The 12,398-nt window shown below is 35.9% G+C and overlaps 1 protein-coding gene and 1 pseudogene across 2 annotated transcripts; both read left to right on the forward strand.

The window, feature by feature from the left end:
- Positions 1-185: 185 nt before the first annotated feature.
- Positions 186-2,911, forward strand: LOC102729609 (olfactory receptor 4F6-like). 2 transcript variants are annotated; one of them, XM_081829689.1, is made up of 2 exons: positions 216-1,134; positions 2,898-2,911. In XM_081829689.1, exons 1-2 carry the CDS (start codon positions 216-218, stop codon positions 2,909-2,911), a joined length of 933 nt encoding a protein of 310 aa, XP_081685815.1. The 2 variants fall into 2 exon arrangements, with proteins under 2 accessions (XP_006730712.1, XP_081685815.1); XM_006730649.2 differs by lacking the exon at positions 2,898-2,911 and having other exon boundaries at positions 186-1,154.
- A 7,585-nt stretch (positions 2,912-10,496) lies between these two features.
- On the forward strand, positions 10,497-11,658 carry LOC102729910 (olfactory receptor 4F21-like; annotated as a pseudogene).
- The last annotated feature ends 740 nt before the right edge of the window (positions 11,659-12,398 follow it).

A 12,398-nucleotide genomic window follows, 5' to 3' on the forward strand; every position in this document is an offset into this window, starting at 1 on the left:
ATGGCCCCTGAGTGCAGCTTTGGTCATACTACCAAACCCATACCCTGGGTTTCCATTATTTTGTAAACAATTTACTATCAATTAAATGAAAGATCTGTCAATAACCAATTTAAATTATCAACATTTAACACATTGTTTGAGGCACTCCTCAAAGTTAATCCCGTCTCTCTTGTTTCTTTCAGGTCACGTCAGAGTCTTCCCTTCCTTATGATTCAATGGACCAAGTAAATGGCTCTGTGGTAACTGAGTTTGTGTTACTGGGACTTACACAATCCTTGGGAATGCAGGTTTTCCTCTTTCTTTTTTTCTCTTTGTTCTATGTGGGAATTATCTTGGGAAACCTCTTCATTATGTTAATGGTGATTTTTGATTCTCACTTACACTCCCCCATGTATATCCTGCTGGCCAACCTATCATTCATTGACCTGGGCCTTTCATCCACCACAGTTCCTAGGATGATCTCTGATCTTTTCAGTGGTTGCAAAATCATTTCCTTCCACAATTGCATGATACAAATGTTCTTTATTCATGTCATGGGAGGAGTTGAGATGGTACTGCTCATAGCCATGGCATATGACAGGTACACAGCGATTTGCAAGCCTCTCCACTATCTAACTACTATGAATCCCAAAATGTGCATGTTTTTGGTAGTGGCTGCTTGGATCATTGGGGTGATTCATGCTGTGTCTCAGTTTGTTTTTGTCATAAATTTACCTTTCTGTGGCCCTAATAATGTGGGGAGCTTTTATTGTGATTTTCCTAGGGTTATTAAACTTGCATGCATGGACACTTACAGCCTAGAATTTGTGGTCACTGCCAACAGTGGCTTCATATCTATGGGCACCTTCTTTTTCTTAATTGTATCATACATCTTTATTCTGATCACTGTCAGGCAACATTCTTCAAAAGATTTATCCAAAGCATTCATCACTCTGTCAGCTCACATCACTGTAGTGGTTTTGTTTTTCACTCCATGCATGTTTCTCTATGTGTGGCCTTTCCCTACCAAGTCAATGGATAAATTTTTTGCCATTGTGGACTTTGTCATCACTCCTGTATTAAATCCTGCCATCTATACTTTAAGGAACAGAGATATGAAGGTGGCAATGAGAAGGCTGACTCGACAAGTTGTAAGTTCTAGGGAGATGCCGTAACAGACTTCATTGGTAAGAGCACAAGATGACTGTCGTGGACCATCAGGACCCTTGTGATCAACAAGAACACTATGGATTATGTATAATTTCATTATTGCCTTTAAAAAACTGAGAACTCTACCTAAAAGAGGTATTGAATCAAAGAACTTCACTTTCAAATAGAGCTGCAGTAATTTCTGTTAAGTATGAAAAATAGTTATATATTCCTACCTACCTATAAAATTAAATTGCAACTTCATCTATGAGCACATTCAATTTTCATGTAATTGTTTCATATCTCCATGTAAATAAAATACATGTACATATAATCAGATTGAACTTTATCAGTATCTTCATACTGATTATAAGCATCACTGGGAATCAGTTAATATTTCTTATGGAAATTATGTGGATCCAATGGATAAAATATGAGTTTATACAAACCAGCAGTCATTAAAAATCAAGAAAGAAACAATTCTCATCCTAATTATACTAGAGGTTAGATAAACAGGCAGGCAACGCTTTGTTACAACTCTTAAGAATTGTTTTCAGTCTCTGATTGTCAATGTATTTTGTACAATGTTACTTTAGAAATAGATTCTACTACTTTCCATTATGCAAAATTTGCCTATGGTCCATTTTTTTCAACAGCAAATTTCTGTTGTCCTTGCAGTCTTCCTCAAAGCATTTCTTGATTCACCCTAAAAGAGTATCTACAATTATAAAAGTATTTCAAGGATCTTATTACCTAAAAAAGTACCCCACTCAGATCTCACCTGTACTTAAGCCAGGTACTTAGGATAAAGAGATGATTGACATCTTTACTTTTACTTTACCCTTCCAAGTAAAACTTGGGTAGTCTGATGGGTCAAAGAGCACAACTGAGCAATCACTTAGATGTATCCCTATGACTGATTTAAGAAACACTAATTGTGGAGACTCAGCTCAGTTATAACTGCTGCATTGTAATTAAAGCTGCTCAATAAAATGGTAAATAATAAATGAGACTTTCTTACTATTGGTCAAGGTAATTTTTTCCCTATATTTTATCCAAAAGTGGTCATAAATGCTATAAGCTATCTTCTTTGTGTATTATCTAAAGCATTATTGTTTATTGTCTCCTTAACCCATCTGGATTTTAACTTCAGAACATTATTTTATTGGTTTCACTATGATTCTTTTAAAAAGTCACCTTTAACAGGGAGGAGCACCTGGGTGGCTCAGTTGGTTAAGCTTCTGCCTTCAGCTCAGGTCATGATTCCAGGGTCCTGGAATCTAACCCCAGGCCCCTTGTCAGGCTCCCTGTTCAGCTGGGAACCTGCCTCTCCCTCTGTCCCTCCCCCTGCTCGTGCTCTCTCTCTCTTCAAATATACAAATTAAATTTTAAAAAGTCACCTTTAACAGAGAAAGACAAGTACCATATGATTTCAACACAAAACAAACAGACTCTTATATAGAGAAAAAAAAAACAGTGGTTGCCACATGGCAGATGGGAGGGGGGATGGGAGAAATAGATAAAGGGTATTCAGAGGTACAAACATCCAGTTATAACGTAAATAAATCACAGAAATGAAAAGTACAGCATATGGAATAAAGTCAATAATACTGTAATAATGTTCTATGTTGACTGATGATGACTACACTTGGCGTGCTGAGCACTGAGTAATGTATAGAATTGTCAAATCAATGTGTTATACACTTGAAAGTAACATCACATTGTATGTCAATTATACTTCAATATAAAGAGAATTAAGAGAAGTATAGATATAAGGAAATAAAGTTTCATTTGCACAGAAAAAAAAAATCACCTTTAGATTCAGTGAGGTATTAGAAATACCTAAGGAAGCCACGAAATTGTGACAACAGCCCCTGTCTCAAGAAGATTCTGTGTGTATCCTCAAGGGAAAACCTGTGAGACTATGTGACTTAGTCTCAGTACTCAAACTTCAGGCTGGCTATTTCCAGATCTCCTCACCTGCCTCTGGTCACTCATCATAAATGGCTCTTAACCAAATGACTTGCTAAGGAGGACAAATCAGACACAGTTTCTTCTCTTGGAAATTTTTTGCTTTAAGACAAAGTGCAAAAAAGAAAATCTGTACTCTTTGCTGTAATCTCTTCCAGATATGAAGCAGGTAGGTGGAATGATGAAAGTGAAGTGTATTAGCAGAACTAACCAAAGTGTAGCATTTTATTGACAACGAGATGCTTCTATTAGTAAGAACCCATTTGGCTGAATTCAATTGTGTGTATATCTTCAAGAAAAATGGAAGGAGCCTGTGAGGTCAGTTCAAATATTTAGAAGAGTTAGTATGAATATTAACAAGGATTGCCCTTGTTGTGTTATATAACTTAGTATATGTTATACAAGTGTTCTAAGTGTTGAGTCCTTCTGAATCTTTCAGGCTAATTTCTCCTTTCCTTTCTATTTAAGGATCCTATTTCTATATACCCTGATGCAGTGTTCTCTTACCCACCTCTTTCCCTCCTTCCTGCAATTCCAATATAATCTAGTTTGGGATATTTCTTTTACATAAAGGTGCAAATCATACTCCTAGAGTTATGGAATTTTGTCTTTGAGAGATTTTGATCCAATGAGCTCATTTGTAAACAAGAAAACCAAGGCTTGGAGATTCTGAATGACATGCCAAAATCACACAGTAAATTTGTACTAAAATCGCCAAGTCTTTTTTTTTTAACCAGAATTCTTTTTTTTTTTAATTTAATTTTATTATGTTATGTTAGTCACCATACAATACATCATTAGTTTTTGATGTGGTAATCCACGATTCATTGTTTTCGTATAACACCCAGTGCACCATTCAGTATGTGCCCTCCTTAATACCCATCACCGGGCTAGCCCATCCCCCCACCCCTTCCCCTCTAAAACCCTCAGTTTGTTTCTCAGAGTCCATAGTCTCTCATGGTTCATCTCTCCCTCCGATTTCCCCTCTTCATTTTTCTCTTTCTTCTCCTAAAAATGCCAAGTCTCATGACTTCAATCTCAGTGAAACTTATGAGACTTTAGGTATTTTTCTTTAAAGAGGGGTAAAAGATTATTTAAGACAAACATAACACCCTAAATGTTGAATTTTAAGTTGAATCTAGTACACAGGGAAAGATTTTTTTGTTCATTTGTAGCTGGCTCTTCATGAATGCTACAGCCAGTGTCTAAGATTCTGGAGAACTTCTTCAATAAACCCAATGTTTAACTTAGAATCAATAGAATTCTTCTAAAACTCCTTGAACCATTTTTGAAGAAATCAGATGAGCTTTGAAAGGATTACAGTGGTGAAGGGTTCCCTGTAACTGAGAATCCCTTATCATCACTCACTCCTCAGCAGCATATACTCAGGAAATGTGATGTCTTAACTAAGTGAGCAAGAAATTCCTTTTGCTGAAGAGCAGCATATCTGAATTCTTACTTGTTACCATGGTATAAAGTCTTTTTGCTGCAAAAGAGAAACCACTGGTCAGCTATCACCCTTGGTATATTTCTTATGGAGATGTGAGTATCAAGTTTGTCCTCTCAGTGAAAAGAAATGGTTGCAGCCCATAAGTAAATATTGAAGTTCCATTCTAAGTTGCATATTTTGATTCTTAAGAACCATCCTAACTATTCAGTCACACCAGAAATGATCTCACAACAGGAATCCCATTCTCTTTATTGTTAATGATTAGTATGATTGTATTTATTACCATGCTAAGCAGAAGGGAAAAGAGGGTTTATGTCTTGTTTTATTATTTGACTTCTTTTTATACTTGGAAATAGAATTGCTAAATTCATATAGAACTTTGAAAACTGTAATATGGAGCATTAATGGATAGGGCTAAGGAATGGAATTGGGATAATGAAGAGAAAAGTGTAATTTCCAAGGGTGCTGCAATAACCATGATTAGGGAAATGTTGAAAAGAAATACTACTATCCCCCAAGAACTTTGGTAAGAATAACCCACTATACTTTTATGCCTCCCTAGAACCCATCTATTTCCACAATTACTCAGAATAAAATCATTTACATCATCTTTTTTTAATCTCCCGCATCCTGTTGACAAATGTCCTGTTATTACTACCTTAATAATGGCTATTATGTATTTACTATTCACTATTTGTTAGAAACCTATTACACAATTGCAGTTAATTCTTCAGTAGTTCTGTGCTATATTCATAATAAAACACAAATCCCTTAGCAGGCATTCCAGAATTTTTTCAATTTATCTCCAATTAAACCCCTTCACATTTTCTCTCATGTAGGTTTTTTGTATTTTTCTCACTTCTCATTTAACCTCTAAATCACCTTTCTTTTATCCTTTTATTTTCCTGCTATCTTATTTATTTTTCTTCTATTTTTCATCTTTAATTTTATTTTGGATTAACCCTTTTTCTTCTAAGCATTTCAATATCACTAAATGATGAGTATAAATTCCATTCTCTATAAGGCCTTATAACCTTTACATTCTTTTCTAGAATGTTCATTTATTTTAACTTCCCCAAAGACTGGATCTCTACATCTGTCTTAGCTCTCATGTTTCTATCCAAGCTTCTAAGAGACTATGAAAATTATTTTAGAATTCTGTCCCTCACTCATGCCCGAAAAGGTATTAGATCAGTGGGCATTTTGAGAATTTTTGACCCAGTGCATTCATTCTGAAGATGGGAAAACGGAAGGATACAGGGAACTGAAATTCAATCATTTTGTTATGATTACTGTTTCTAGAATAAAAGTAAAATTCTTTAATGATTGTTGGGGAGCTAGGGTTTCTCTATGAATCAAAAGGTGATAAATCTTACTACTAATAATTATCTAAATCTATTGTGCACTCACCAAATACAAAAACTGTGCAAAACATTTTAATTTTACTACTTCATTTGACATTCATAAGCATAAGAATTGAATATAATTAGTAACCACATTTGTAAAAATAGGTTGTGAGTCCAACGTCCACAGACTATATTCAAAACCTGTACACTACAAATTGCCTCAGGTAGCAAAACTGTGAATGGATTCGTCTTAGTTTGATAAAGAGGTTTCCAACAACCCTAATATAAAATTATTGTGATGGATTACAAAACCACTAAGAATACTTTTTCAAAAGTACGTGTCCTAAAATGCCTTTGTAAATGTAAAGATCATATAACATTGCATATATTTAAGAGCTAAGATAGTATCTACAGAATATAAACTGTTTTGGAGTTCAAGGGAAAAGGACATAAAAGTAGGATGGCTGTAAAGACTTAACCTAGCAGAGAGAGCAGCATAAACAAAGGTACTTTATTAGGAATAAGTCTAGCATAAGTGGAAATACTAAGCAGATTTGAATAACTGGACTATAAGACATCGTCAGGGGAGGAGTGTGGGATAAAATGGTGGGTTAGATTGTGTGCATTTTGAATGAAAATGGACTACTTTCTTACTCCATACTCAAAAAATAAATTCAAAATGGATTAAAGACCTAAACATGAGACCTAAAATCATACAAATCCTAGAGGAGAACACACACAGTTACTTATTGACATAGGTCATAGCAAGTTCTTACTACATATGTCTCCTGAGGCAAAGGAAACAAAAGCAAAAATAAACTATTGGGAGTACATCAAAATAAAAACTGCACAGTGACGTAAACAATCAGTAAAACCAATAGGCAACCTATGGAGTGGGAGAAGATATAAAGGGTTATTATCTAAAATATACAAAGAACTTATAAAACTAAACTCCCAAAGAACAATAATCCAATTTAAAAATGGGCGGAAGACATGCAGATATACAGATATTTCTTCCTATATTATCTGTATATCTGTAAATATACAGATATTTCTTCCAAAAGACATACAAATGACTAGCAGACACATGAAAAGATAATCATCATCACTTCCATCAGGGAAATACAAATCAAAACTACAATGGGGTATCACCTCATACCTGTCAGAATGGCTAAAATCAACAACAGAAGAAACAGCAGGTGTTGGAAAGGATATGGAGAAAAAGGAACACAGGTGCACTGTTGGTGAGAATGCAAACTGGTACAGCCACTCTGGAAAATAGTATGGGAGGTTCCTCAAAAAGTTAAAAATAGAACTATCCTATGATCCAGCAATCACACTACCAGGTATTTACCCAAGGAATACAAAAACACTAATTCAAGGGATACATGCACCCTTATGTTTATAGCAGCATTATTTACAACAGCCAAGATGTGGAAGCAGCCCAGGTATCTATCCACTAATGAATGGATAAAGAAGAAGTGGTATATAGATATGCACAATGGAATATTACTCAGGCATAAAAACAAATGAAATCTTGCCATTCACAATGACATGGTCCATGGAGCTAGAGAGTATTACGCTAAGTAAAGTAAGTCAGTCAGAGAAAGACAAATACCATATGATTTCACTCATATGTGGAATTTAAGAAACAAAACAAATGAGCAAAGGGAAAAAGAGAGAAAGAGAGACAAACCAAGAAACAGACTCTTAACTATAGAGAACAAACTGATGCTTACCAGAAGTGAGGTGAGTAGGGGGATGGGTTACATAGGTGATAGAGATTAAGAGTGCACTTTTTGGGATGATCACTGGGCAATGTATGAAATTCTTGAATCATTGTGTTGTACACCTGAAACTAATAAAACACTGTATATTAACTAACTGCAATTAAAATAAAAACTTAAAACTAACTAAATAAATAAAACACATTATACAACCACACACAGAAAACATTTGTTCAAAAAAGAAAAATGAGAGTCATGTACCAGAATCTGATGTCTTATGTTACCCATGACACATAAAAGGGAATCTGATGTCTTATATTACCCATGACACGTAAAAGGGAACGACACGTAAAAGTGCTAGATGGGATATAGAAGAAAGGGACATCCTCTAAGAATGTACACTTTTGAATTTAGTCATGTTAATCAGTCACATATTCAAAAATTGACTTTAACTCAACAATGATAAGTTGTTAAAAGACCCTAAACCTGAATGCAAAGAGAAACAAATGAACCCAAATTATCTTCAACAAATGGCATAGCCAAACTAAAGGGGAAATATAATAACTAATCCAATTAACTTTGGTTTGGACTGCTCTTTCTTTTTTTCTTCCCAATTAACTTTTGAAGGTAATACTTTCACTACACACCATTAATTTTTCTTTAATTTTTTATTAACATATAATGTATTATTTGTTTCAGGGGTACAGGTCTGTGATTCATCAGGCTTACACAATTCACAGCACTCACCATAGCACATACACTCCCCAATGTCCATCACCCAGCCACCCCATCCCTCCCACCCCCCTCCACTCCAGCAACCCTCAGTTTGTTTCCTGAGATTGTCTCTTGACTACATACCGTTAATTTAAAAAATAAAATGCAAGAAAACTGATGTCTTCTTAACAATTACTTTTCTTTTTTATAGTGGTATGGATATAATAATTCTGAAACAATTTTCTGTGCTATGTAGGATTATGCAAATGAAAAAATATATATTTATAGTGTTAAGACCCAAAGTCTCACTGGGAGAACGAAAGGACAGAGATACAAATATGGAATAGGAGAAAGAAAAAAGAAGCCCACTGGTTTGGAAAGTATTGGTATGGTCAATATCCCTTTCTCTCTCTCTCTCTCTCTCATTAACACATATATACATTCACATACACATACAAATATACACATGTAAATATATGTATACGTATGGAGCATTAACAGCTGTTAATAACAGGAGGGAAAGTCATAACTATGCCTCCTGATCACCTATAATGTTACCAAAAATGGGATCAAACCTGTGTTTGGTTAACCTCTGGATCCAGCTGCCATTTGGATAGTACAAAGGTGATGGAAATGCTGAACTGCAATGAGTGCCTGCAATCAGCAAAATTCAAAGTGTGGGAAATCAAGTATAAAAGGCTCACATTTTTCAACAAATAATTTAAGGGAAAGAAAAAGGTTGGAGGGAAATCTATATTAGAAGAGATTTGAAAGACATATTAAAAGAAAAAAATGGTCAAGACAAACTATAGTGTTTTGGGATGCATATTTGGAAGACAAAGCTAGAAAAAAAAATGCAGGGACATTTTTACCATAATAGAATCATGGCTCCTTTTGAGGGGAAAGGTGGCTGTAATTTGGATGAGTCAGAGAGATTTCTGTGATAGGATAGCTGACATGGTTCTGCGTCTTGACTTGGGTGATGATTACTTTATAAAATTTGATTAAGCTATAAATTTGTTTTCTGCTATTTTCTGTATGTTTCATCTCGTGATTAAAGAATAACAAAATCAAAGTCAAACTATGGTGAATGAGTGGTAGCATAAAACCTCCCATCCGTAAGCACCCTTGTCTAGAGACCTACATTTAACTATCGTTCATAGAGGCTACTTGCATCAGTGTAAATGCGTTTTTTTAATACTGAAATACAATGAACAGGAGAAATTGTGCTCCTCCACCTGAGGGCATAAAGCAACTATAACTTCAGGGAGTCAGAACAACTCAAAAAGTTTCTGTCTGCTGCATAATTCTCCCCTGTGCAAAGAGTTATACAAAATACTGCCATCATAAAAGCAGCTAATTAACAGCACTAATTGTGCTTGGGTAGTGACCAAGTTCAACTCAGAGACTTGGGGTTGCCAGCCAGAAATCAGTCTGTTATGGGAATTGCCTCCTAGAAACATGTTGGTTTTCTAAAGGAAGCAAGAAGAAAAGCGGTTAATGAGTCACCTGGGGGTGACATTCCTTTCTGTAAATTACCATCTCCTTCCCCTATTAAGATTTGTTTTTTCATGGGGCGCCTGGGTGGCTCAGATGGTTTAGCGTCTGCCTTAGGCTCCGCTCATTATCTCCAGGTCCTGGGATGGAGCCCAACATCGGGCTCCCTGCTCAGCGAGGTGTCTGCTCCCTGCTCATGCTCTCTCTCTCTCTATCTCTCTGTTTCAAATGAATATAAAAAAAAAAATTTGTTTTTTCAATCTATCATCTATTATCTATCGATCTGTTTTTTATATTTTACCATGAAGACAAAAGAAAGCTCTTGAATAACAAGGAAAGCAAATAATAAAAGTAACAGGAAGAGAAAAATTGCATCAATTGCAGCATTGCAATCTCCCTCAACCTTTGAATAACTTCTACAGTATAAACTAAGGAGATTCTGGCAGATCAGCCTCATTCTATGTATTCCGAAATTGGGTCTAAATTTGTATTCAACCAAATAAAGCGACCTGTTACGGTCACTCCAAGCCATCTGAGCTAATATAATGAATACAGAATCATTGTTTAGTGTAATAATAGCATTAAATGTGGCCCAAACCAATATTACATTCCTTCCATCCTAGTCCACCACTCTTAGGATCCATTCCCATACATATGTTCTAGATGTCTGTTGATAATCATACGGATTTTACAGTTCTCTTGGTGTGTATTGCATCTTGTCATGAATTTCACTTTGTCCCTAACTCACTGGAGCTTTCTGGGACTTGAGCCTACTTAAAGGACTAGGAGTAATGTGAAGAGGTGGGGGTAGGCACTGAGGATTATCGGCAGTCCCCTCTAGGGCAACCAACTCAGGAGAGGTCATTATAGTTTTCAGATAAGCACACACAAATCTCTTCAGATAGGGAAAAGAAAAGATGCTTCTACCAGTAAAAGGGGACTGAGAGAGTCTCTGGTTTCTGAGTTTGTGTTGCTGGGACTCTAGTTCTTGGGAAACTAAAGTTTTTCTCACGTTGATATTCTCCTTGATCTCTTTAGGGATCATCCCAGGAAATCTCTTCATTTTCTTTTGCTAATTTTAGACTACCATTTACATTTTCCTATGTACTTCCTCCTGGCCAACCTGTCCCTCATTGATGTGGACCTTTTTTTTAATCACAGTCCCTAAGATGACTACAGAACTTTCAAATCCATACAAGATAATTTCTTTCCAAAGCTGCATGACACAGATATGTTTCATTCACATCATGGGAGGAATGGAGATGGTCTTACTCATAGCCATAGCATTTGACAGGTACACAGCAATCTGTAAGCCTCTTCACTACCTGAACATCAGGAATCCTACAATATGTATTCATTTGTAACTACTAGCTGGGTACTTGGGGTGACTTACATATGTCTCAATTTGTTTTCATTATAAACTTGTGCTTTTGTGGTCCTAACAAAGTAAAAACTTCTATTATGACTTTCCCAGAATCATAAAACTTGCATGCATATATGGAGCCAATTGAATTTATTGTTGCTGCCAGCAGCAATGTCATGAGCATGAGCACCTTCTTTCTGCTAATCCTTCCTATATCTTCATTTTGGTCACTGTCTGGAAGTGTTCTTCAAAAGACTGATCCAAAGCACTTGGCACTGGTTCAGCTCACATCACTGTGGTGGTTCTGTCTTTCAGTCCATACATATTTCTCTGCCCGACCTTTCCCCACATCATCAGGTGATAATGCCTGTTCCTTGTTGACTTTGCTATCACCTGTGACTTGAATCTGCCATCTACACATTACAGAACAAAGACATAAAGGTAGTAATAAAAGGGACATGATTCCAGATTTTGCTGACTGAATCTGACTTTGGAGCTCTAAAACTATACGTCCATCAGCCATTTGAATACTCCCCCTTAGGCTTCTGACATTGAACATGGCCAGATCTGGGCATAACATCTATCTCACGGAATAGATTCCAACTACTAGAGCATTTATCCATAACCTCTACTACCATAGGAAATGTGAATCCACCATGATATGGGTTATTTTAGGAGACAGCATCACTATCTACTAAATAATATTTACGATTGAAATTGTGATCATTTTGACAATAGAAGAATATAATGACATCTCTTCTGCTTCCCATAGGTTTGCAAATGAATAGCAACCATGCTTTGGAGAACGTCAGGAATGATTACATCAAATATACATAGGACTAGTAATTCTATCTAGTTATTCAGGTTGTGTTCTCTCAAGAAAATCCAAAGACAAAATTTGATTGACAGTAGTTTATTTGGAAGTTTATTTTTGAAAATATGATTAAGGGAATAGAAAGTGAGACAGAGAATTGAAGGTTGCTTATGTTGATAAATTAACTAGGGTGTAAGCCTACAATGGCCTTCTGGGGGACTCTATAAATTCTGTGGCTTAGAATTATCCCAATTGAAGGGAAAGAAGCTGGAATACGATTTCATTTTTTTTTTAAGATTTATTATTTATTCATTTGAGAGAGAGAGAGAAAGACAGAGGAAGTGGGGTGTGGAGCAGAGGGAAAGGGACTAGTGGACTTGGTGCTGAG

Source organism: Leptonychotes weddellii, chromosome 9 (assembly GCF_054177405.1).
Source record: "Leptonychotes weddellii isolate Sample4059 chromosome 9, ASM5417740v2, whole genome shotgun sequence".
NCBI lineage: Eukaryota > Metazoa > Chordata > Mammalia > Carnivora > Phocidae > Leptonychotes > Leptonychotes weddellii.

What these genes read in the sequence shown, in the direction of transcription:
- LOC102729609 (XM_006730649.2), top strand. Translation starts at nt 216, where the DNA reads ATGGACCAAGTAAATGGCTCTGTGGTAACTGAGTTTGTGTTACTGGGA.